This window comes from Tachypleus tridentatus, chromosome 3 (genome assembly GCF_004210375.1).
Source record: "Tachypleus tridentatus isolate NWPU-2018 chromosome 3, ASM421037v1, whole genome shotgun sequence".
Lineage (NCBI taxonomy): Eukaryota > Metazoa > Arthropoda > Merostomata > Xiphosura > Limulidae > Tachypleus > Tachypleus tridentatus.
The window spans coordinates 18,433,837-18,461,696 of NC_134827.1; the positions used below are offsets into that span (position 1 = coordinate 18,433,837).

Consider the following 27,860-nt stretch of genomic DNA (forward strand, 5'->3'; position numbering starts at 1 on the left):
TTGTAAGTAGGGTCTACTTAAGTTAAATTATTTACTTGAAAAACTCAAGCGGTTATGTAGTTAGGTTTGACATGAAAAGGTGTAGTGAAATCAGTTAATTTTCTAATTTAGGGAATGAAACCTCTGTTTATTTGTTTATTGTCTTCTTAGATAAGAAATACTGTCCACGGACTTGGGACGGTTGGAACTGCTGGCCAGACACTCCTGGGGGTAAAACGGCCTTAGATGTTTGTCCTAACCACATCTATTTCAAGAGTGATCCTCCAAACTGCGCTCGTAAGCTCATTTCTGGTTTTCTTTTATCTCTAGGTTTGGTAATGGTTTAGCTTCATGCCAACCTTTTGTCAAATAAAAAAATATAGTTTTATCATTTCTAATTCTAATACTTTTAAATTATGTGAAATTCAATGATTTTATTAGTAACTTTGGAAAAGAATAAAACACAACTAAACAAAAGTGATTATTTTAAAAGTATCCCTTTCATCTTAAAGGATTTAGTTCATGTAGAAGAACAAATGGCTTCAGAATGTTGTATTGACTTATCTTTTTTTTTTTGCGATTACTTCTTTTAAATAAGTCTTCTTTTACTTCGAAAGTCTTCTAAATAAGTCCTCTGTATTTTCTTTGCAACTCCATCAATGGACAATTCGGGAAAAGCAATTTACATAAACACTTTCTAACGTTTTACATATAAAGATTTCAGTTGTTGTTTTTTTGTATCTTGGAGAAAGCTATAAATAATAACAAAAGGAAAAAGGAAATGCTTGATAATTACCCGGTAATAAAGTAAACGTTATATTGGCAATACATCCTACGTAGATACTTTATTTGCTAGTAGGATCGATAGTAGATTATGTAGGACTAAAGCTTTGGATCTCTCAATAAACTAGAAAATGTTTCAAATCTATTCTTATTCGGATATATAATACATTAATGTGCAAAATTAAAGTTTGTTTTCTTAGGGAAAATGTTTTCAACTATCGTATCTCTGTAACGAAACTTTATGTTATTCTAAGAGAATTCATTTAGAGACGATTAAACAAAGGTGTATACAGAATTATTCGATATTTTTATCAGTATCTATGCTTTCCCTAATCCAGGTTTCAAAAGTTACAAAATTAAAAAAACCCTTTTCCATTTCTTTTGTGCAAGGAACTTTTTTTTTCTTCACGAATTCTTGAAATTTTTGGAATATTCTTTGATAGTATAGTTTCTATGTTGCTTTATTACAGGATTTATATTTGATTATCAGATATACCTAACTACAGCTCAGGTTGATGACATAAATGGCTGTTATTTACTGTTTTTGTTTTAAAGTACGATTTGTTTCACCGATCATGAAAATAAACTGATGACATTCAATTTTCGTAGTTATAATAGTGGTTTGTTACTTTTTTCTAAAATACTGTGTTTTTACTTGTTTAGTAAATTCAATCTAAAACAATTCAAATCGATAACATAAACAACATGGTTTCCATGCTAATTATACCTCATATGTTGCAAAATACAGTGTTTGATGAATTACGATAGTGTCTCACCAACACTCCATATTGATGACATTAATAGGTTTTAGTTGTCACGGAAATTACTTCTTTATTTTTTGCAAATTACAGTTTCTTGAAACTATATCTTTTGTTAACATTTATCATGGTTTTCCTATTTCAACAGTTGTACATGTGTTTTCTCAAACCAGTTAACACTCAAGTGTAAATTCATTTTACGTTTCATTACTTTAAATCCAACAAACAATTTGTTTTTAAAGGCTTAGTCTAATTGATGAGAATAACATTCAAATACTGAACATCTTAACTGCTATACTGTAACGTTTTAGAATAAAACAGATTAACTGGATTGTATAAGTAATGAAAACATATGGATAAATAAAACAATTCATTTTTTATTCTAATTTTAAACACTCAGTTCTTCCAAACACTTGGTGACCATCGAAAAATTGGATACATAACTAAGTTCAAAGAATGTAAAAATTACTAAATCCTTACGCCAATCACATACAAAACAAAAAAGAATGTATTTTTAGAAAAATCGAAGTTATTTTGTAAGATATATTGTGATACCTCTGATTTCCCTTATATTGATGAAATTAACAGAGTATTAAAAATTCAAACTGATGAAAGTGAAACAGTGAAACTAGCAGAATATTAAAAACTCAAACTGGTGAAAGTAAAAGAGTTGTCAGACAAGCGAACATTTTATGAACCATTTCTGCTGATCCTCTAGATAATTGCTGGTAATACAAAATTGTGATTTAATTTTGGTTCTTGGAAGGATTACATATAGCACACAAAAACCAGAACATACTTTGTCAAAATCAAATTCAGGTTATCTTCTCTCGCTTTAGTCTTTGTATAAATCTTTATTGTCCTAGTTTTAGAATATGCAACAAAGTAATTAGTTATAAACGTTTGTCACGTAGCCCACTAGCGGTAGATAACGGCAACTCTAAATTGACATCTAATTAATTCCCAAGAGCTGCTATAAACCAACATATCGTATCTAGTGGCGCAGTAAGGAAGCAGAAAAATATAATCTTCAGTCCACAACTTTATTAATTTAAGTGTGTTGAATGAATGAGTAATAAAAATGAATTAATTAACTAGAATTCTCCCGAGTTGGCAACTTCAATCTAAACTGTATAAAAAAATAATTGTGGCAGAACTGACTTAAGTGTACACTTACAATGCGAATCTTAGAACTGGTATAGAAACCAGATAAAGTTGGTAATAATAGAAACCATACATTCAGACAGCTCTCAGCGACTCTGCAGTAAATATTAAGGCTTATAATGGTAAAAATCAAGTTTCGATACCCGTGGAGAGCACAACACTGTTAACTCATTTTGTAGCTTTGCTCCTATTAACAAATAGTACACCAAGTCTTATTTTGTATATTTCTGACAACCAATATTTTACATTTTGTACCACGTGACCTGAACAAAAACTACTCTGGAAAGTCGGTCATCAGGATATATCTAACTTATGGCCCGGCATTGCCAGGTGGGTAAAGGCGTTCGACTCGTAATCTGAGGATCGCGGGTTCGAATCCCCGTTGCACTAAACATGCTCGTCCTTTCACCCGGGGGCGTTATAAAGTTACGGTCAATCCCACTATTCGTTGGTAAAAGAATGGCCCAAGAGCTGGCGGTGGGTGGTGATGACTAGCCGCCTTCCCTCTAGTCTTACACTACTAAATTAAGGACGTCTAGCGCAGATAGCCCTCGTGTAGCTTTGCGCAAAATTCAAAAACAAAAACAAATATCTAACTTAAAGAAAATAATTATAATAATAATAACCCAGTAATAACACATTCATAGCCTATAATAGCGCTACATATCATGCTCTAAGCGCTGAAACAATAGAAAGCCAAGACAAATATACACTTGAAAGTACATTTCCTTATTCTCATTGTGACGTTTTTGTCAGGCAGTAATCTATACTATATATATACTATTTTATTTTCAGAGTGGATATACAAATCCAGTAAACATTTTCATTACATGTATGAAAGAAAAACTGTTTTATTATAAAGCATTAAAAATGAATGTATCTATTTGAAAAATATAACAACAGAAGTTTGTTAGCGGTTTTCTCAAAAATTACCCTGTTTGAAGGAACAAAATAAAAAACACATTACTTTGCAGCTAAAACCTGAGTAAAAGCTGAATTAATAGGCTTTTTTTTAACGTGACGATCCTTGTTAGTCTTAGATAAATATGGGTACCAGTTTTATATATGCTTCATACCATGGTATTTCCTGTTTTCAAATCCTCGTCCCACTAAACATGCTCGCTCCTTGAGCTGTGGGGCCCGGCATGGCCAGATGGGTTAAAGCGTTCGACTCGTAATCTGAGGTTCGCGGGTTCGTATCTCAGTTACACCAAACATGCTCGTCCTTTCAGCCGTGGGGCGTTATAATGTGACGGTCAATCCCACTGTTCGTTGGTGAAAGAGCAGCCCAAGAGTTGGCGGTAGGTGGTGACGACTATCTGCCTTCCCCCTAGTCTTACACTGCTAACTTAAGGATGGCTAGCGCAGATAGCTCTCGTGCAGCTTTACGCTAAATTAAAAACAAAAAACGAAGATAACGTAAACTACGGTTTTAAGTTAGAATTTACATTATGTGATTTCAGTGCGAAGAAACTTGAAAACATTCGTTATTAAATATTTAATGTGATTCCTTATATCTCACAACAGGCTATGCAGAAAAAGAATGTTGGCAGAACGGCACGTGGTTTATCAATAAACACAACACTGAATGGACGAACTACTCACAATGTGGAATTGTGAAGGTATGGTGAGCTCGAAATGATGCATTTTTAAATTCGCTTGTGTGACATGCCAGTTTAACGTTTAAACCAAATTCAATGTGTATTGCTTTTTTAAAAAAGTTGGTAAACTCTGAGATTCTATACATTTCTAATGAATCTCACCAAGTGCCTGTCAGTGTATTAGAAGAAGAAAAAAAAAGTTGGTAAACTCCATCGATTCTAATAACACATTTTCAACTGTTCATAGAATTTCCCCATCTTTTATTTCGTTATTTTTATGACTTCTAATAATAGAAATCTTAACCTTCGAGATGCTTCGATGTTCTGTTTTAATACTTATGTTAAAGCTTCAAACGACTGCCGTGTTATTAAAAGTATTAACTACTTTCCACGAGGTCAAAAGTTCAAACTCATATTTAAATACCATAAATTACACGGAACCAAACATGTGTTCATGTAATATTTTTAGATGTTATAACAGTGTTTTCATGTTCGACGAACTTTAGGTATGCTACTCAAAGCAGTTGGTGCTAAAATAACGCTTTCTGTAGTAAAATCGCTGTGTTAAATATTTCTGAGAATAACTGGACATTCTGTGTTAAAGATAAGATTTTCATTTTCTTCATAGTTATTAATCTACCTAAATGTTAAGAAAAATCTGAATGAGATTTCAACAAACTAGCTTCATTTCTGGTTAGATAGTAGATAACTCAAACTACAAGCCAGTTTCTGTTCTTGTTAGACAGAAGATAACTCAAACTACAAGCCAGTTACTGTTCTGGTTAGACAGTAGATAACTCAAAGTACAAACCTTCTGTTCTCTAACTGTCAGTGTAACTCAAAAATATCAATATAAAAACGTTGAAGTTTTATAAAAATTATCAGGAAATCAGTCATGTGACAAAATGTGAAATTTTACAAGGGACTTATTTAAACATTGTTTGTACAGCACACACTGTGGAATTATAGGGAAGAGTATGGTTTATTGTTATTTTCTAAATTAACTTCTAATGGTAATTCTTATCCGAAAACAACGTTAATAAACACTCGAGGCATTTGCAGAAATATTAAGGAAGCTAAGTACAATTTGTTAGTGTACTTATAAATGTATTGTAGTTCGGTTTATGTCTTACGAAATACTAGATGTTTGTTTTGAAGTTCATTTCCAAAGTACACTTACCTCTGTACTTTCACACTACGCTAATCCACATTGTGATAACGTGAAACCAAAATTACTTCTGTGCTTTCATACTACGTTAATCCACATTGTTATATAGTAAAACCAAAATTATTACTGTGCTTTCATACTACGTTAATCCACATTGTTATATAGTGAAACCAAAATTATTACTGTGCTTTCATACTACGTTAATCCACATAGTTAAAACGTAAAATCAGAGTTAGATCATGATAGAATATCTGATTTAATTTACGCGTTTTCTTAAGACACAGCAGCTGTACAAAGTTTATTAATAGTTATCAGTATAAAACATTAAGTGGAAACTTCCAGTGCACCATCTTAAGACACAGCAACAGTACAAAATCCACTAATAGTTATCAGTATAAAAGATTAAGCAGAAACTTCCAGTGCACCATCTTAAAACACAGCAGCTGTACAAAGTCCACTAATAGTTATCAGTATAAAACATTAAGCAGAAACTTCCAGTGCACCATCTTCAGGCTAAAGCGAGGAGGAGAAATACTTTTTATTTTGTGTTATTTTGTTCTAAATACGAACGTTTAAATATCCACATATCAAAAACGCTCAGGAATAAATACGTAATATGAATTGTTGGCGTTCAATATCTGTCATGCAGACGAAATATGACGAAAATACAAAAACGCAACGCAATGTATCGAGAAAAGTCATTTTAGTCTTCGTATAGGGAGAGTAATGCTTCCTATATCTTGGGAAAGCATATCACCCATTGTTTATGCTATTAAGTTAATCAAACGATATATTTTTGTCACATTAAAGTTACGGATATTTTAATCATGCGCTAGTGTAAAGTGGATATTTGTAGATAACACAAACTTCGGACGCACACACATACACACACACACACATTAATTTATTCTTTTTTCTTTGCTGTGGATCTCAGGGGCTGTGTCACGAGATAGAATGTCTCTTAATGAGCCTTGCACTTTCATATACGAGCGTGTTATAACAGTGACAGTCAAACCCTTATATTGTAGAAAAGGTCGGACCAAGTCCTTATGGAGACAAGAGCTAACGGACAGAGTGCCTTTTCTTCATTAGTTCAGAATTAGGGGCAGTTCAAAGGGTAAATGTTTTGTTTGTTTTGAATTTCGTGCAAAACTACATAAGGGCTATCAGCGCTAGCCGTCCTTAATTTAGCAGTTAAACACTAGAAGGAAGGCAGCTGCTCAACACCACCACCGCCAACTCTTGGACTACTCTTTTACCAATGAATTGTGGGATTGACCACCACGTTATAATGCCCCACAATTGAAAGTGTGAGCCTGTTTTGTGTGACGGGGATTCAAACCCCAGTGCTTTAATATCATTAATAGTTCTACACTAACATCATAACATAGTTATAACTATAAAAGCGTTAAGAAATTATTTTTCTTTAGTTAACCTTAGTTCAAGCTTTCTGCTGCAAGGATAAACGTAAAAATTTGTAATTTTCTTGTTTCAACAGAGATATGCCTCAACCACTTGGCCATGCCTGCCCTCAAAAGGTATATAACTTGACGATATACTATACGTATAGTACGTTTCACATAACATGCCGTTCAGTTGAAAACCTAATTTCTATACACGTATATACAGCTGTTCAGATGTTATATTTATCATTCAGTCATGCTTTAGAATTTGAATTTGTATTGTGGCCCTCGTGTAGGTTTGCGCGAAATTTAAAAACAAACAAATGTATATGTTTACTCTTACAAACGCAAAAAAGAAACAATTTAAATTTATATAAATATTATCTGTTGCCCAGATTTCGACTTTTCTGCTGTTGTGATGCAAATATATTTTAGAAATATAATTTAGTTGTATAATCAGCTATGATTTGAGTAATTTTTTTATCTTTTGTGTCTATTTGGTATTTGGTTATTTCAAATTACACTTTTCATATCATACATTAAATCTTGTTTTAAATTATTTAATTCTTTAAAATATTCATTAATTATATTTATCTACCAAAAATGTCAAATTGACTTTTACAATATTTCGTAAATCGTAGCTTCATGCTTGAACATTAGAAAAAGATATTATAGACATAACAGGCTGTTGATCACGAATTTTGGAGAACTCTTTCCATCTTCCCCCAACCCCCAGTGGCACAGTGGTTTGTCCGCGGACTTATACTGCTAGAAATCAGGTTTCAACGCTCGTGGGGTGTGAGGGGGCAGAGCACAGATAGCCCTTTGTGTAGCTTTGTGCTCAATAATAAACAACAACCTCTCCCTCTCGTGGCTTGTCAATAAGCTTTAGATCTTACACACTTAAAACAGGGGTTTCATATATGTATGTAGTGGGCACATCATAGAAAGCCCTTTCTGTACTTTGCGTTTAACACACTAATAATCAAACAGAATATTTTTCCTTTTATGCTTATTGTATAAACTGAAAGAGGCGTTAGGTCGTTGTTTCGGGTTGCATTCAAAATTTATGTTTTTTTGGAAACCATAGCATATCAGTAACACCAAACTTAAAGTCAGTCAAGACAAAATCACTTATGACATTCTGTAATCTCTAACCTTAATCTATTTAAATACATATTGCTTTGTCATTATTTCATTGTAATAAAGTATGGAGGATTTTCATTTTGAGCACTATTGTTTTATCACTTTGTCACACGATTATTTACATTTTTAGCCGCGGCATAGTGGCTCGTAGAATGAGGTGCTTCTTTTGTTTTGTTTTTCAGGTATCTCATACATCTGTCATTAGATAGATGTCCATTTTCCTTTTTAGCCGTGGTTGAACGGATCATATAATGGCTGAGTTTGTTTGTTTTCTTTCAAGTACAAACTTTTAGCTCATACATAAGTCCGTCATCTCTTGACCGTTTTGAAATCTAGCTACATTTTGGAACTCAGGAGAGCAAACCCTTTAGATTCAGATATTATCACCACGCCAAAGGTTTCATAGATTAAATTATTCTAATTCTGCCTGAAATAATTTCATTGTTAAGGTAGGCTATTATATATTATGATGAATAATAAAATAGAATCGTCTACACGCGCGTCCAATGCTTGGTATCGCTAACACACAAAAATATAGCTAATGCTAAGAAGAAAAAAAAAAAGTATTCTAGATTAATTTACTCTGATCCTGCCTCAAATAATTTCCAGTACCGCGACTATTGAGGATTCTCTATTGTTTATTCATAAACAGATTTTTATATGGCTTTCTCCCTTTTGTTGGTGGTATTTTTTTCGGGAGGGGAGGTTGGGTTTAATATTTCAAAGCCAAAGCCATAAACCAAAGCCTTTAATAAATAGCTTTTTTAATAACGTGTTACAAATCTGATATTTCAAAGCATTTGTTGTTGTTTTTTTAAGTTAAAGTTTTAAAAGATAATAAAAGAATTGGCAAAGAAAACAAATGGATTTCTGCTGGTGTCTATATCCCATTATACTAACAATAATAGAAAGCGATTATATAAATGAAATCAGATTTATTAAATTTTAATATCAATCAAAAATTAAAATAAAATGTGTAATTGCAATGTTGGAAGTAATTAAAAGACTTAATCGAAATATCATGCAGCTATAGTATATATTAGAACTTCTCTTAATTAAATTAACTGCTTGGTTGGCAAAGAACAAACTGGACTCCAAACAATTAAAATCGTCAAAACGTTTCGTTAAGATCTAAGAATAATAACAATTGTTAGGTTTACAAAGAGATGTTCGGATTGGATTATTACACTCATACTTTATTCATTTTATTGTAACTATTGTTCGAAAGAAGTATTTTAAAAAATAATAGTTTAGTAGAATTCCTTTCAAGTATTATCTTTATCACAAGAATTGTTTAAAAGAAACACTTTAGCAGCACTCGTCATGGTGTCAGTATCTTCCCAAATTCTGAGGGTCGACAACTAAGGTTCTCTATACTTCAATTACCACATCAATTTTCTTAATTCAAGCTTCTAATCTCCAGTGTATCTTCTAGTGTTATTAACGTTAAGCCTACTTATAGCTGTTCTTTTTTCGACTTTACCTATCAGAAGCTACTCCAACCTTCTCTTAGGTTGAATCTTATGTCTAAAGTAGAATATTTTTCTATTTCTTACGCGTGTCAAGTAACTATCTATTGTCTTTGCACGTCCCAGTTCTTTCTCGCCAACTTTTTTCATCTGTTTTAGGTAACTAATGTTCATCGTTCGTTATAGTTCGAAGTACACATTTCAAATACTGTTATTCTTAACTTAATCATTGCTCGAAAGACAGTACTGGAAAAACAATTTAGTAACATACTTTCCAAACATTGTTTGTTTTATTATAACGAATATACACATGGAAGAGTTTTAAAATAACAGTTTAGTAACATACATTCCAAAACATTGTTTAATAATCATAGAAAATTCCAACTAAACAGGTTATATAGAACATTTGCCATGAAGAAATATACAGTTGTTTTAATATTATGTGACGATTATTATTCATACGAATTCCGTTCAAAACTTTGTTACTAACTGTTTTATGTTTAAGAAACAAGACACTCAATAAGGTACAGAGTTATAATTCCTAATGATTAGTAATATTGTTGCTTATAACATTCTCAGTAATATACGTAGCTGTTGAACATCTAATATTCATCCAGCACACAGTCAAGTCTCAGTGGTTGACGTAAATACTCTGGGAAAAGTACTACTACTTAATTAAAATCTGGGAAAACTGTAAATACGAAACAACGAAACATAGAAGTTACCTCTGGAGACAGAGGTCTTGATCCTTTGTTACTAAGGTACTCAGTCTTTACCAGTTGTGCAGCCTCTATAACGTTGAACGCACTTGATCCTTTGTTACTAAGGTATTCTATCCTTACCAGTTGTGCAGTCTCTACAGTGTTGAACACTCTTGATCCCTTGTTACTAAGGTATTCTATCTTTACCAGTTGTGCAGTCTCTACAGTGTTGAACACTCTTGATCCCTTGTTACTAAGGTATTCTATCTTTACCAGTTGTGCAGTCTCTACAGTGTTGAATACTCTTGATCCTTTATTACTAAGATACTCTATTTTTACCAGTTGTGTAATGTTTACAATGTTTAACACTCTTGATCCCTTGTTATAAGGTACTCTATCTGCAATCTTTAAAATTGTGATCACGTGATGTACGGACACTGTGTACTCCATTACTTCACACATTCAGAAATAACTGTTAATAAATCCGTTAATATCATTTCCAGACACCCTGTTCAGTCTTTATATGAATAAAAGCAGAGCTGATTCCTGCTTATACGAATATGATTTTTTTTTAGTATATGTTATATCTATCTAAACGTTTTAAACGATGGTAACGCAGTGACTGTTCATTATTGTTATATTTTCAAACGGTAAAGTTGAGTTGAATTAAGTTTTACTGATTTTCTTATCACGATTCCTGAATATTTCCGCGTAGTTTTGTTTCATAAACATTTGGTTGTCCAAACTAAACATTGTACTAAATTTTTATTGTGAATATTGGAACACTCGATACACAATAACACGGAGGGATGTGTTAATGTGAAAAAAGCTCTGATTAAAGTGTCCATTTATGTTTCATGAAACTCCAGAATCTCCAGAACAGGCTGTATTTTCAAGTTGCTACTTTCGCTGTTAGTATATTTGTCCTGATACCTGCTATCATCATTTTTTCTGTGTACAAGTGAGTATTTTTACCTCAGTCTTATTTATATAAAATATGGAATACTCAGCTAAACCTGAACTGAATGAGCATATTTTGTGTAGCCATACGCAGGTGCCTCAAAGTTGCTGTCTTGTTATCTATAACCCTCTAAGAATATATATATATATGCATGTTTTATTTCAGCTGTATATTTTATTCAAATTGAAGAAGAGCTAATATTATCAAGTGTGGTTTACACTGAAAATAAATAGCGGGTGCTTTTCCAGTTTCTTAAATTTTCGAGAAAAAAAATTAAATTATTTCATTTTCTCAGTTAAATAATTTTTCGCATATCTTTGGTTTGATGTCGTTTTATTTGACATAGTGCATTAGTTCAAAAGACCTCTGAACGATACTTCAGTAAGTCGTGATAAACAAAGATTTAGGGTTTTATTTCTATATCTAAACACACAAAACATCGTTGTTTTAAATTTCTAAAAGAATTTCTAAACGAAAAGCATAATTATTTTACTGAATATAAGCCGGTATTTTCTTTGTTTATTCATTTCGTAATAATAGCTTTAATAAGTTCTGAAGAAAACGGAAATAGTGGACAATTTCAACCAGTTTTTTCAGTTATAATCATACGTATATGTACCATTATGCTTTACCGTATTAGCAGGAATAAATGAAAAAGAAACTAAAAGGATTTAAATGAGAATTTTTGTTAAGTAAATACTTTTATGAGGAACACGTTTTCAATATTTCATTACGTATTTGTTTGAACACATTAAATGTTTTATAAAATACACGTATATTACTGATATAAATTAATTTTTCACACAAAAACTACAATAACTCATCAGAAACGTGCTTCTTATCTCGCAGTAGTAGATTTATTTCAGAGGAAGTAAGATGTTTTTATCTTAGCGTGTTAACAACATGTGAATGTTTGTGAAATTTAACGTAAGTACAAACTTTCAAAACCTTGTCTCTTATTTGCCTGATTTCAAATTCTTTTTACGTTTTTTTTTTTTTTGCATTTCTTAAGATTCTGTTAGATCGCTGATTAGACAGGCAGTCAGGCTGTCTGCAGCTTAACATGATATTTTCTACTTGTTTTCCAATATCCAATGATATGTTTTCATATCATATGCTGATATGATCATAACTTAATAATTGTAGATGTGTTTGCTCTGTAAATATTTTCAAGTAGTTGTTTTTGATGTTTAATTAAACCAATAGTGACAAAATCAACGTGTTCCATGACTTAAATATTGAGAAAAACAGAAACATCACTCAAAGGAGATCAGGTCACTTTTATGAACATTTTAAATTTCTGATCCATAAATATTAAGTTTTATGATTTATTCTGAACTATTATCCAATTTACTATGTTACATATTACAATTTGAAATAGCCTGAAACTGAGTTAAATGGTAATTTAAATTTAGAAGTTAATTGAATGTCATTATGTGTTAAATTCATGATATTTTGCCAATAAGATGTAAATATATTTTAGTATACAAACGATGATACAACTTATTATAATAAAGGTTATTATAAATAATAATTTATATACAGACGTTTTACAAACAATTTGAGTCTTCCATCTGATCCAGAACTTCCTTCATATTGTATCAAAGGTTCACGATGGGTGAATTAATTTCGAATTTATATCGGTACATTTCACTTGAAGAGGAGCTAGCTAGCTCTTCGCTGATCACGTGTGAGTTTTTCATTGCTGAAGTTATATAATGTATTTGTAAAAATACCAAGTCTGATGTTAATCCGCTGAAATTAACCGGATTTTATGTTCAAAATCTATATACGTTCTTGATCAAATATCTGAAGTTCCTGATTAATAAGCGTTAATTGCAGCTATAGTTTCTGAGGTTTATAGTATACCAACTGTATTAGACCGATAATATATATTGTTTCTCGGCGCGTCGCGTTGGTTATTTTTTAGAGTTAGATGAGATTCTAGAAATTTCAGCTGAAATAACAATACTGATATTTACATACAAAATAGTATATTATTCATCTTACACTTGAGAATCGTTTACAACTTTAGTGAATAGGTGGGATTTCGTAATACAGATTTAACAGTATGAGTTACATGCATTTATAAATGCATGTCTAACTGAAACAATATATATCAATATTAAAATAAATACGTAATAGTAAATCCGTCACAAAAAAGAGATCATATAAGAAATACAATACGGTTATGTAGTATTTTCTAAAGAAAAGAGCCATACAGGATACTGAAATTACAATATAAATAAAAATTTAGTTCATAAGATAAGAAACCTAGAAAGTGAATTAATTTTTTTTCTTGAAATAAATGAAACATTGACTTCCCAAAAAGGGTTTTACACATTAGGTAGACTGAAACTTTTCTTGTATTGTTGTAGTGAAGTTTTAATGGTGTTTTGAAGACATCTAAATGTTCCAACGTGATTTTATTTGTTTGGTACATCCAGGCAACTTCAGGTTCACCGAATAACAATGCACAAGCATCTCTTTATGGCCTTGCTGATGAATGGTGTCTTCGTCATCACATTTACCTCTGTTGTCCTAATGGATGAGTCTGACAAAAAAGAGTCTATACTGAGGCAGAATGGGGTGAGTGCTATGAGTGTTAGTTTTGTTGCCAGTGGCAACTGTGGATACAGTGACACCTGTGGATAAAGCGTTAATTAGAGAAAAATTTTTTTTTTTAATTCATCACCAGTAGAATTGAATCTTGCAGAGTAGCTACATGCTATTAGAAAACTATCAGTTTTAATAAATCCAAGGAACAGAAAGGTTTAAAAAAAGATAAAATGAAACTTTTAAAGGAAGCCAATAAGCAGATTTCGAAAAGATGCAATGATGCATTAAAACGCTCTGGTTAAAGAGTTCTTTTTAATTGTCAAAGGACAAGAAAATCTTCAAATGTTTTCTTTGCATTTTCCTTGTAAAATAATTGATCGTAAATTTAACAAGATCCAGAGTATATTTTCTCATTAGTACCTCTGTGTCGAGAAAATTTCAGTTCTTAATCACAATAAAATTGCATGGGAAGGAGTAACGTGAACATTCATTCATTTCATACAGTCGAGGAGTTCGGAAAACATGGGTTAGGGATTTTTAGAACTACATCACTTATTGACACATGACTTTAAATTACGGTAAACTTCCAAACAAAACATTAAATCATTCAAATGGTTGCAAAAGCAATAACAACTTCAAATATTATGTAAACGGGTTTGGAAAGTATTCAATTTCTGCTATCCTTAAATATTAAACTATGATCATAGCAATGATTGCATGGAATGAAGAGGACATTGGTTATCAGATGACAGAATCATCTGACCAGTGTGAATAGTCTACAAAGATGACAGTATGTAAGTCGTTTAAGTTCGTTTAGACAGTTAATTACTATGCATATGTACGTAAGTACGAATTAATTTTTATAAGATTTCAAAATGTAAATGGGCCCAGCATGGTCAGGTGGCTAGGGCGCTCGACTCGTAATCCGAGAGTCGCGGATTCGAATCCCCATCGCACCAAACATGCTTGCCCTTTCAGCCATGGGGGCGTTATAAAGTTACGGTCAATCCCACTATTCGTTGGTAAAAGAGTAGCCCAAGAGTTGTTGGCAGGTGGTGATGACTGGCTGCCTTCTCTCTAGTCTCACACTACTGAATTAGGGACGGCTAGTGCAGATAGCTCTCGTGTAGCTTTGTACAAACTTTAAAACAAATGTCAAACTAAACGATCTAGCGCAGATAGTCCTCGTGTAGCTTTGCATGAAATTAAGAAAAACAAAATGTAAACATAACAAAGGTGAGATGTCATGTATTTTTATCTACTTTCATTAGTCTAAGTGACATGAAATCACAATCACAAAGTACTTTCCAATTCAAAAATTAATATTGTCGTTAATTTATAAATTCAAGTAGTTTAGCATTTTATATTCCGCCTTTTACCGGATATTGAGTGTTTATGTGTGTGTTGTGATATAGCAAAGCCACAGGCTATCTGCTGAGTCCACCATACCGGATATTGAACTTCCTGACAATATGTCGTACGTCTATTATATCTTTTTTCCATTATTGTAATTGGCCACATAGTTTGAATTTTTCACAATACTTTCAGTAGTATTATTGACAATAAAAATAATCAGAACTCTGCTTGAGAAAGAACGAAGATATTTTTATAAAATGTACCACTCAGCTTCATAGTTTTATACAAATATATTTTTCTCGTGGAAACATTCAGAATATAAGTATTTTGTTTCCTTGGGAACAGTCATCTTGCAGCTAAATATTTGTTTCTGAGAAGCCTTGCATTGAAACGACCATCTCTGTAATTTTTGTAAGTTCGTGTTTCATTATCTAATGCATCATTTATTACCAAGTAGAAAATCAATGACAATGGAAGCCAGATAATAATAATAATAACAACAATTACTGGTTTTAAATTAAATATGTAAAATGATTTGTTTGTTTGTTTTTGAATTTCGCGCAAAGCTACTCGAGGGCTATCTTCGCTAGCCGTCCCTAATTTAGCAGTGTAAGACTAGAGGGAAGGCAGTTAGTCATCACCACCTACTGCCAACTCTTTGGCTACTCTTTTACCAACGAATAGTGGGATTGACCGTCACATTATAACGCCCCCACAGCCGAAAAGGCGAGCATGTATGGTGCGACTGGGATGCAAACCCGCGACCCTCAAATTACGAATCGCACGCCTCCACCTGGCCGATGTTAAATGTAAGTACAAAATTAAAACCTGTTACGTAAAGTAATAAGCTGATTGAAAAAGTTAAAAGTGAACATTTGAGAAAATATCAACCATTATGTATATCTTAGTCTGAGATGCGCTTTTAATATTTTAGTGCTTTGTTATTTGACCAAATTGAAATTTAGTAAATTGGTAAAGAATCTGTAATCCTAAAGGAATAAATAAACTAAAATTCGTAGCAGGTATTTTGATTTAACACTTTGCATCTTAAAAAGAGATGCAAAGCAATCGAGGGCGCTCGGAAGAGACCTTCTCTTCGCCCTACACGCGAAGTTAGATTTAGCTGAACTGGTGATTAATAGCTTTACCTACAAAACGAGATTATGCAATCAACGGGTGGCAAAGGTCCGTTGGTTGGTTTTTGAATTTCGCACAAAGCTATTCGAGGGCTATCTGTGCTAGCTGCCTTCCCTCTAGTCTTACACTGCTAAATTAGGGACGCGACGGGGATGCGAACCCGCGACCCTCAGATGACGAGTCGCGTGCCTTAACACACTTGGCCATGCCGGGCCTAGGTCCGTTGGTGTTTCGCGAGAGGTTAAATATTGACTCAATATTTAAAAGAAAAACAACACGAGGGTAGGAATCTGTAAATCCTAACACCCGGTAATTTAGTCTAAAGGAATAGTTATCAAATATAAATTTAAAGTCATGTCTGACAGACTAAAGGATTACCTGTCAAACAGAAGTATTATCTGACACACTAAAGGACTTTTTGTCACACTTAAGTATTATCTGACAGAATAACATGTTATCTATTAAAATGAAATATTTTTTGATAGACTAAAGGATTGTTTGTCAGACTAAAGCATTATCTCACAGACTAAAGAATAATATGTCAAACTAAACGCCAGGCATGGCCAAGTGGTTAGGACGCTTGACTCGTAATCTGAGAGTCACTGGTTCGAATCTCCATTACAGCAAACATGCTCGCTCTTTAAGCCGTGGAAGCGTTATAATATGACGGTCAATCCCACTATTCTTTGGTGAAAGAGTGACTTATGAGTTTGCGGCGGGTGGTGATGACTAGTTGCCTTCCCTCTAGTCTTACACTGTTAAATTAAGAGCGGTTAACGCAGATATCCCTAGAGTAGTTTTGTACGAAATTGTAAAGCAAACAAATATCAAACTAAACCATCAAGTGCAGTTAGCCCTCGTGCAGCTTTGCGAGAAATTCAAAACAAACAAATGAAACTGAACGATCAGTAAGACAAAATGCTAACGGTAATTTTTAATGTTCTGTCTAAAACCTACAACTCCCCAAATTATTCATGATCTGTCTGACAAGGTAACTGTTAAGATTTACGATGCTAAAATCAGAGGTTCGACTCCTATCGGTGGGCCCAGCAGACAGATCGATATGTCTTTGGTGTAAGAAAATACACATAGAAAAGAAAAACAGAATATTGTTTATTCTGAAGCTCTAGCTTAAACTATTACGCCGTTTAAACCAGTTTTCTTCTAAACTATTAATCGGTATAAACCAGTTTTCGTGCCTAGCATGGCCAGGTGGTTAAGGCGCTCGGAGGGTTCTAATCCCCGTCACGCCAACTTGTTCGCCTTTTCAGTCGTAGGGGCGTTATAATGTGACAGTCAACCCCTTTATTCGTTGGTAAAAGAGTAGCTCAAAAGTTGGCAGTGGGTGGTGATGGCTAGCTAGCAGTCTTACACTGCTAAATTAGGGACGGCTAGCGCAGATAGCCCTCGTGTAGCTTTGTGCGAAATTCAAAACAAACCAAATTAGTTTTTTTTCTAAACTATTACTCAGTGTAAACCAGTTTTATTTTATACTGTAGCTCGGTTTAAAACAGTTTTCTTCTAAACTGTTATTTGGTTTAAACCAGTCTTCTTCTAAATTATTACTAGGTTTAAACCAGTTTTCTTCTAAACTATTATCGGGTTTAAACCAGTTTTCTTCTTAACTATTACTCTTTATAAACCAGTTTTCTTACATATTATTACTCGGTATAAACCAGTTTTCTTCTTAACTATTACTCTTTATAAACCAGTTTTCTTACATATTATTACTCGGTATAAACCAGTTTTCTTACATATTATTACTCGGTATAAACCAGTTTTCTTACATATTATTACTCGGTATAAACCAGTTTTATTACATATTAGTACTCGATATAAACCAGTTTTATTACATATTATTACTCGGTATAAACCATTTTTCTTCTTAACTATTACTCTTTATAAACCAGTTTTCTTACATATTATTACTCGGTATAAACCAGTTTTCTTACATATTATTACTCGGTATAAACCAGTTTTCTTACATATTATTACTCGGTATAAACCAGTTTTCTTACATATTATTACTCGGTATAAACCAGTTTTATTACATATTATTACTCGGTATAAACCAGTTTTCTTACATATTATTACTCGGTATAAACCAGTTTTCTTACATATTATTACTCGGTATAAACCAGTTTTATTACATATTATTACTCGGTATAAACCAGTTTTATTACATATTATTACTCGGTATAAACCAGTTTTATTACATATTATTACTCGGTATAAACCAGTTTTCTTCTTAACTATTACTCTTTATAAACCAGTTTTCTTACATATTATTACTCGGTATAAACCAGTTTTCTTACATATTATTACTCGGTATAAACCAGTTTTCTTACATATTATTACTCGGTATAAACCAGTTTTATTACATATTATTACTCGGTATAAACCAGTTTTCTTACATATTATTACTCGGTATAAACCAGTTTTATTACATATTATTACTCGGTATAAACCAGTTTTATTACATATTATTACTCGGTATAAACCAGTTTTATTACATATTATTACTCGGTATAAACCAGTTTTCTTACACATTATTACTCGGTATAAACCAGTTTTCTTACATATTATTACTCGGTAATAACCAGTTTTCTTACATATTATTACTCGGTATAAACCAGTTGTATTACATATTAGTACTCGATATAAATCAGTTTTATTACATATTATTACTCGGTATAAACCAGTTTTCTTCTTAACTATTACTCTTTATAAACCAGTTTTCTTAAATATTATTACTCGGTATAAACCAGTTTTCTTACATATTATTACTCGGTATAAACCAGTTTTATTACATATTATTACTCGGTATAAACCAGTTTTATTACATATTATTACTCGGTATAAACCAGTTTTATTACATATTATTACTCGGTATAAACCAGTTTTCTTACATATTATTACTCGGTATAAACCAGTTTTGTTACATATTATTACTCGGTATAAACCAGTTTTATTACATATTATTACTCGGTATAAACCAGTTTTATTACATATTATTACTCGGTATAAACCAGTTTTATTACATATTAGTACTCGATATAAATCAGTTTTATTACATATTATTACTCGGTATAAACCAGTTTTCTTCTCAACTATTACTCTTTATAAACCAGTTTTCTTACATATTATTACTCGGTATAAACCAGTTTTCTTACATATTATTACTCGGTATAAACCAGTTTTATTACATATTATTACTCGGTATAAACCAGTTTTATTACATATTATTACTCGGTATAAACCAGTTTTATTACATATTATTACTCGGTATAAACCAGTTTTCTTACACATTATTACTCGGTATAAACCAGTTTTCTTACATATTATTACTCGGTATAAACCAGTTTTCTTACATATTATTACTCGGTATAAAACAGTTTTATTACATATTAGTACTCGATATAAATCAGTTTTATTACATATTATTACTCGGTATAAACCAGTTTTCTTCTTAACTATTACTCTTTATAAACCAGTTTTCTTACATATTATTACTCGGTATAAAACAGTTTTCTTACATATTATTACTCGGTATAAACCAGTTTTATTACATATTATTACTCGGTATAAACCAGTTTTATTACATATTATTACTCGGTATAAACCAGTTTTATTACATATTATTACTCGGTATAAACCAGTTTTCTTACATATTATTACTCGGTATAAACCAGTTTTGTTACATATTATTACTCGGTATAAACCAGTTTTATTACATATTATTACTCGGTATAAACCAGTTTTATTACATATTATTACTCGATATAAACCAGTTTTATTACATATTATTACTCGGTATAAACCAGTTTTATTACATATTATTACTCGGTATAAACCAGTTTTATTACATATTATTACTCGGTATAAACCAGTTTTCTTACATATTATTACTCGGTATAAACCAGTTTTGTTACATATTATTACTCGGTATAAACCAGTTTTATTACATATTATTACTCGGTATAAACCAGTTTTATTACATATTATTACTCGATATAAACCAGTTTCCCTCATATGATTACTCTTGTTTTAAATCTATCACTGTTGTTTTAATTTGTTCATTATATGGAATGATTCTAAATCGAAATAACCTATTTATAATATGATCAAAATTTAGGATGTTCAAAAGGCTTATTTACGAAAGTTAAAACAAATTTTTCTCTTCCTTCTAAGCTATATTTCATTCATCAAATGTATTGAGCTATTTTTGTTTTAACCACTTGAGCAGAACCTACTTTCCAACAGCTTAGAGAATTGCAATGAATTAACTGACTCCGAAAATATTTATTTTAGTATTAGCGAGTTTTATGTGTAAGGTTTTTAAGGTTTTTTAAGTGTCTTTAAGGTTTTTTTATAACATTTAGGCCATTTTCATGTCCCTCAATGGTAAAAATTGAGTTTCGATACCTATGGTGTGAATAGCACAGATATCCCATTGAGTAACTTTGTGTTTAACAACAAACAAACAAAAAAACCTTCTTCCAAAAATATTTTCACTTCTTAACTCGATCTATTATCTTTTATTTTTAATTCCATCACTACATTCTACTGGCCCTTACATTATTGATTCCGTTAAGCCTCGCGATAGTCGATTGGTCAAAACATCGCTTAACAACATGGAGTTACTTTAATGAGAAATTAAACTCTGGGGTCCTATAAGACTAATTCTATATGTTCTACGTGTCTCCTTCTGTACTTTACCGACATTTATGGATGTAATTCTATGGTAATGTTTTATATAACAAAAGCATTTGTATTTCTCACATATACCAATATCCAATGACAAATGTTAAGCATATACGCTATTTTCTTTTATTTCCAGTGAGTAATGTATCTCCCTGGGTTTGTGTTTTGGCAGTGAACGGTTTATTTTAAAGGAAACAGCTAAAAGGAAAACATGTTTAGTATTCTATGTCATACCTTATAAACATTATCATGACAAAAACATCTCACGTGGATGTTTAGTGGTGACTGTAATTATTTTGTCACTATAATCAGGTATGTATAATGTATTATTGATCTTGAAATATTATACCTGTATGACTGCGTAAAAATGAGTGTGAATATTTAGTTTAATTTTTCATTAATATCAAGCTGTGTATAAGGTAAAACTTATAAGCTAAGACGGGATTGCTTAATTTCAAATAATTGTTAATTATTTTATCACTTTTTATTGACACCAGATAGTGTAAGGTGCTGCTGTTCCTGAAGTACTACACCTGGGTTCCTTGAAAACAATTGTTATCTTTTTATTGACACCATATTGTACGCAAGGTGCTGCTGATCTTAAAGAACTACTTCCGGATGGCAACAGTTGTTAATGTTTAATATTTTTACTGACATCAGGCTACAGGCAAGGTGTTACTGATCCTGAAGCACTGCTTCCAGATGGCCCCCCAGTGGCACAGCGATATGTCTGTAAACTCACATCGCTAAAATCCAGATTTCGATACCTGTGGTGAACGGAGCACAGATAGCCCATTGTGTAGCTTTGTGCTTAATTCTAAAACAAACAAACAAGCTTCTAGATGACAGCAGTTGTTAATGTTTTTAATTAAATCAGGCCATATGCAAGATGTCCCTGATCCTGAAGAACTCCTTCCAAATTACAACAATTGCTAATATTTTATTTTTATTGACATCAGGCCATATGCAAGATGTTGCTGATCCTGAAGAACTACTTCCGGATGACAACGTACATGTGGATGTTATGTGAAGGGTTCTACTTACATAAGCTGATAGCAGCTGCCTTCGCTGAACAGAATAATCTTCATATGTTTTATATTATTGGTTGGAGTAAGACCACTTGTCAATCTATTTGATGTTTGTCTGTTCACCTGTGTAATAATTTGTTTATAACTAGATATTCTATCACACGAGCACAGTAGCAACGTGAATATAAATTTTATTCAAATGCGAGATTAAACTTCAGTGATTTATGAAAGTTGACCTACATTACGTCAAGCTATAAACTTACCGACAACCAAAATTGTAAATCATTGGGTGTAACGTAGCACTTGTATTATGTACTTAAGTTAACCAGCTGTTAGCTCGTCGAATGAAAATTATTTTGATAGCAAAAACGGTTTTATTAAACGTACTATAATTAATGCTGAGAAGATCATGTCATGTCCCTTTCTTCAAAAACAAATAAAATAATTAATGAGACATTTTAAAATATCCTGTAATAAATGTTTCAGGAAAGCAATACATTAAATGTTTCATAAACAACTGGTTATACGTAGGTCGTAGTTTCCAAGTCTTAAGACGACTGTGCTTACCTAAAGAGGGAGCTTTAGCAGAAAAGAAATTAAGCTTTAATTTAAATTTAAAATTAAAGTTCGATCAAACTTTTTATTCCACTTTGCAAGGTTTCTGTAAAGGTTTGTTACGTCCAATGCCCTGACACTTTATGTCGAAGATAAATTACAAAAATTTTCTTGGAAACAAGTAGTCATTCTTAAAGGATAAACCTTAAGATTTGCCTCAAGCACTGGACACTTGTGTGTATGTAATTTGAAGACTTGCCTTAACGATAAGTAAACATGTGGGTTCTGTGACGTAATTTTTACATCTATGATCTAATTTTTGGTTAAGGTGATGTGGATTCAAAGAAGGTCGCTAAACAATTTTATAAATCTTTACAAAGTGGCCCATTTTATTTTATTGGTTTAATTGTAGATCTCACCCTAAATCAGACTTCAAATATCAGTGATTAGGCTTAGTAAGCAGTGGAATATATATATATTTTTTCATTAATCCATTAATCATCTCGATTTAATATATAAACATGTTACTTGAATAGTTACGAATTAAGCAAAAACGTAGTATTGATATTTTTGTAATACTGTGGCTGTCCAACTTGTCACGTTAAACGTTACTCGTACATAACTGGTGAATTTACATACACTTAGCGCTTTTTAATCCTCGCTAATGTTTTTATTCCAAAATAAATATTTCATTACATTAACAAATCCAGAAATTTCAGCCGAAGTACTAAAAACACAAGAACATTAAAGCAAGATACACATTATGTAAGAAATTAAGGGTAATATTTTTTTTTCGTAAAAATTTTTAAATAACACATTTTTTTCAGATGTATTCATGTTGACATTTTTTAAATGTTCTTCTTTTCCAGTATTTCCGCTATTGCCGATCAGCATCTACGGGATTATACGGAAGATCTTAGCTGATGATAAGTATGTTTAGGAACTAAATAACAATGTACAGATAAAATATTGGATCGGTTTATTTTAAAGTATGTATTAAATCTCAGGTTTATGTGAGCATGTAAAAATTGTATTTGTGTAGAAAATGATATTCGAAATTTTTAGTTTAGGTTTTACTATAAACAGTAAAGAAGAAACTGATTAAAGAAGAAAAGTACCTAATGTTTAACAAAATTATCAGAAAACGAAAAAAAAACTAATGAGATTTTTGCATAAAAAATATTCTATCTCAATAACGTTTTAAGCATCTCGATTCTTTTTATCGCCCCCCGCTAGTACAGCGGTAAGTCTACGGATTTACAATGCTAAAATCAGGAGTTCGATTCCCCTCGTTGGGTTCGGCAAAATAGCCCGATGTGGCTTTGCTATAAGAAAAAATCTCGATTCTTTTTATTGTGATGTCTTTCATCGGACATGCTTAAGATATAATTTGAAGACATCGTTAAAATCTTAATATCTAAAAGTTAGGGATTAAGACGTATCATGGCTGTCTTACTTTACATGTGCTCTGAGTAGGCCTTATGATCCCATTTTATTCTACATGATCTCAACGTTATGATCTGGAAAAAGAGTGCTTTCTGTCGTCTATAACTAATCCAACATGTCAGTTATACCCTGTATCACACAACTTCAGTTAGCCTATTGTTCATGTTTTATACCCACAGCCAATTAATTAGTTTTCTCCTTATACTTTTTTCAGGCGTTATAATGTGACGCTCAATTCCACTATTCTTTTGTAAAAATGTAGCCCAAAAGTTGTCGGTGGGTGGTGATAACTAGCTGCCTTCCCTGTAGTCTCACACTGCTAAATTCGGGACGGCTAGCGCAGATAGCCCTCGTGTAGCTTTGCGCGAAATTCAAAACAAACAAACAAAGCCTTCCCTCTAGTCTTACACTGCTAAATTCGGGACGGCTAGCGCAGATAGCCCTCGTGTAGCTTTGCGCGAAATTCAAAACAAACCAATGTTCGTATTTTGTCACATGGTACGAGCAGCTTATTTGGTACCATCTTTCCGCCCAATCATGCGTTAGAAAAATCTAAATATTTGTTTCTACACTTAACCTGCTCACCAGCGTTTAGTTTTGAAGACTTGGTGATTAGTTAAAACGCCTTTATTCATCCGGGAATTTGAAGAAAATTTGTTTATTAATTTCTACTTTCTATACAGTACTTTAATCTAAAGTCACCTTGTTTCACTGTTTTACTAATTCCCTACCAAATTTGGTTTCTTTTGTCTTTTGAATTTCGCACAAAGCTACTCGAGGGCTATCTGCGCTATCCATCCATAATTTAGCAGTGTAAGACTAGAGGAAAGGCAACTAGTCATCACCACCCATCGCCAACTCTTGGGCTACTCTTTTACCAACAAATAGTGGGATTGACCGTCTCATTATAACGCCCCCATGGCTGAAAGGGCGAGCATGTTTGGTGCGACGGGGATTCGAACCTGCGACCCTCAGATTACGAGTCGAATGCCTCAGCCAAACTTGGTGAGATGGATAAATCCTTTACCAGTGCCAATGAAAACTAGAAACCATAAAACTTAAGAAATAGCAAATACAAGTCGCGATTAATGCATTACTAAACGTTTTGATGGGTATTACCCTAACCTTCAATTTTCAGTGAGTTTGAAGAACATTAAAATTATAATAATGTCTCACTTATAACTAAAAATTGTATATCACAGTTTTATAGTTTTCTAACGTTCTGAAAATAAATAGACATAAAAATATTTAATGTTATTAACAGAGCACCCCGTTAGCACAGCGGTAAGTCTACGAATTTACAACGCTAAAATCACCGGATCGATTCCCTCGGTGGGCTACGCAGATAGCCCCATGTGGCTTTGCTGTAAGAAAAAGACACACACTTATTAATATATATTTTTTTAATTTCGCACAAAGCTACTCGAGGGCTATCTGCGCTAGCTGTCCCTAATTTAGCACTGTAAGACTAGAGGGAAGGCAGCTAGTCATCACCATACATCGCCAACTCTTAGACTACTCATTTACCAACGAATGGTGGGATTGACAGTCACATTACAACACCCCCACGGCTGAAAGGGCGGGCATGTTTGGTGTGACGGGGATTCAAACCCGCGACCCTTAGATTACGAATTGAACGCCTTAACCCACCTGGCCATGCCAGGCCTTTATTGACATAATTCTACATAATTTTTGTAAAAGCAAACCGAATTTAAGAAACCAAAGGTTGACGAATATTTTATCTATGTAAGATATATTGCTTTTTAAAATGTATATCATGAAAAAGTTTTGTCTTTTAGGCTTATTTGTATTCAGGAGTTTAATATCTCTCGTTTGGTAGCTTCTCTTTGAGAAGAGCCATCAAATGTAAACGATATGGAACATTTTTTGCGCAGTTATTGAATACTGTGGAAACTGTAATAAGGCTTGTGAATTGTAATTTAGTTGACTTTTATTTAGCCTACATCACAAGTTGCAGTGTATTTCTCTGAGAAAAAAAAACGTTTCGCTTCTAAAGAAGAACAAAATTCAAACATTATCATGAAATCAAAACATTTCTTGGCCTTATTAAGTTATTATAATTTAGGCATGAGACTGTGGAATACCATTTATCTATTCTATTGAGATAAATGACAAACATTATATTTATAAAAACAAATAAAATATTGTTTTCGCAGCTGCTGGGCTATCCCGGAGGAGAGATACGAATGGATTATGAATACTCCTAACCTGTTCAGTTTGTTGGTGAGTTCTCTAGTTTGTTATTTAATTAATACAAGTTTGTGAGTTTTGCGAGTCTGTTCAAGCTTCTCTGGGAGGTAACTTTCTGTTTCATTTTTCTTATGCGCCTCAGTTGCTTTGTATTTCTGTATTTCCTCTTAATATATCCTGTATTTTAATACACATATCAGCCATATTGTTACTTTTAGTCTTACCTCAGATCTAATTTAGAGCTTGTTCATTCAGTTTAATAGCAAGTTTCTTAATTTTGTATCTCTGTTCTGTTTAGACTGGCCCGGCATGGCCAGGTGGTTGAGGTATCCGATTCGTAATCTGAGGGTCGCGGATTCGAACGCCTGTCACACCCAACATGCTCGACCTTTCAATCATGGGAGCGTTCTAATGTGACGGTCAACGCCACTATTCTTTGGTAAAAGAGTAGTCCAAGAGTTGACGGTGGGTGGTGATGACTTCTCTCTAATCTTGCGCCCTCTAGTCTTGCACTGCTAAACTATGGACGTCTAGCGCAGTTAGCCCTCATGTAGATTTGCGCGAAATAAAAAAAAACAAACAAACTGTGTAGACTTGCTATTGTTCCATACGTTTTGGGGAAAAGAGTATTATTTGATAGTTGTTAGTTTGTAAGACTTTCTTATTAAGGTTTTTGATTGATTTATTTGAAACAGCTGCTCATTCTAACATATAATACAGTATATTTTGCTTCAGAACATGAACGTTAGATCTAAGTTACCATAATCTCACAAAACAATAGGTAATACAGTGTGAAAATAATTTATAAAAGATTGATTTTTTCCCAGTAATACCGACAAGTTTGATGTTGAAGATTCTTTGTCTGTTCAACGCATTCCGACGTGTTGAACGTGATCGTTTGTCATTTTTATTCCCAGTAGCTGAATCGATATCTTCTCATACCAATGTCATTCATGACAGTAAGGGCCAATAAAAACATGAAACTTATCACAAAAAACAATTGTCAGCGATAGGCCCGCATAAGAAAACGTCACTTTGTTTGTTTTTGAATTTCGCACAAAACTACTCGAGGGCTATCTGTGCTAGCCGTCCTTAATTTAGTAGTGTAAGACCAGAGAGAAGGCAGCTAGTCATCACCACCCATCGTCAACTCTTGGGTTACTCTTTTACCAACGAATAGTGGGATTGACCGTCACATTATAACGCCCCCACGGCTGGGAGGGCGAGCATGTTTAGCGCGAAGGGGATGCGAACCCGCGACCCTCGGATTACGAGTCGCACGCCTTACGCGGTTGGCCATGACGTCACTTTTATCGAGACGAGTTTTCGGAAATAGTGTTATTGTTGTTGTTTTGAATTAACCACAAAGCTATGCAATGGGCAATCTGTGCTCTGCCCACCACGGGTATTGAAACCCGGTTTTTAGCGTTGTACGTCCCCAGATATACTGCTGAGCCACTGGGAGGACGAAAATAGTGAGTTGGTGGTGGTTTTATCTTTCCAGTTGTTATGACAGTATACATCCTTTCAAGTTATATATATGTATATCATACTGAGTTGAAGTTCAGGAAAAAAACTATTCCACACGAGTCACCATTGATCCTTGCTGGGAATACTGTTCTTGTTATGGAAAGCAAGATTTTGCGTATATTTCAATACAGTAACATATATATATATACACACACACAGAGAGAGAGAACAGAAAGGGAAGACAAAATATATAAACTGGTG

General features: G+C 32.9%; 1 protein-coding gene across 9 annotated transcripts in view; it reads left to right on the forward strand.

The window, feature by feature from the left end:
- The window catches only part of LOC143246466 (calcitonin gene-related peptide type 1 receptor-like), a 182,736-nt gene that overhangs the window by 128,982 nt on the left and 25,894 nt on the right, over positions 1–27,860 (forward strand). For all 9 annotated transcript variants that reach the window (XM_076493231.1, XM_076493232.1, XM_076493223.1 and 6 more), the window contains 7 exons: positions 151–276; positions 4,212–4,306; positions 11,042–11,133; positions 13,581–13,722; positions 21,849–21,999; positions 23,342–23,402; positions 26,096–26,162. In XM_076493231.1, the coding sequence (XP_076349346.1) occupies positions 151–276; positions 4,212–4,306; positions 11,042–11,133; positions 13,581–13,722; positions 21,849–21,999; positions 23,342–23,402; positions 26,096–26,162 (734 nt within the window). The remainder of the gene's footprint in view (positions 1–150; positions 277–4,211; positions 4,307–11,041; positions 11,134–13,580; positions 13,723–21,848; positions 22,000–23,341; positions 23,403–26,095; positions 26,163–27,860) is intronic.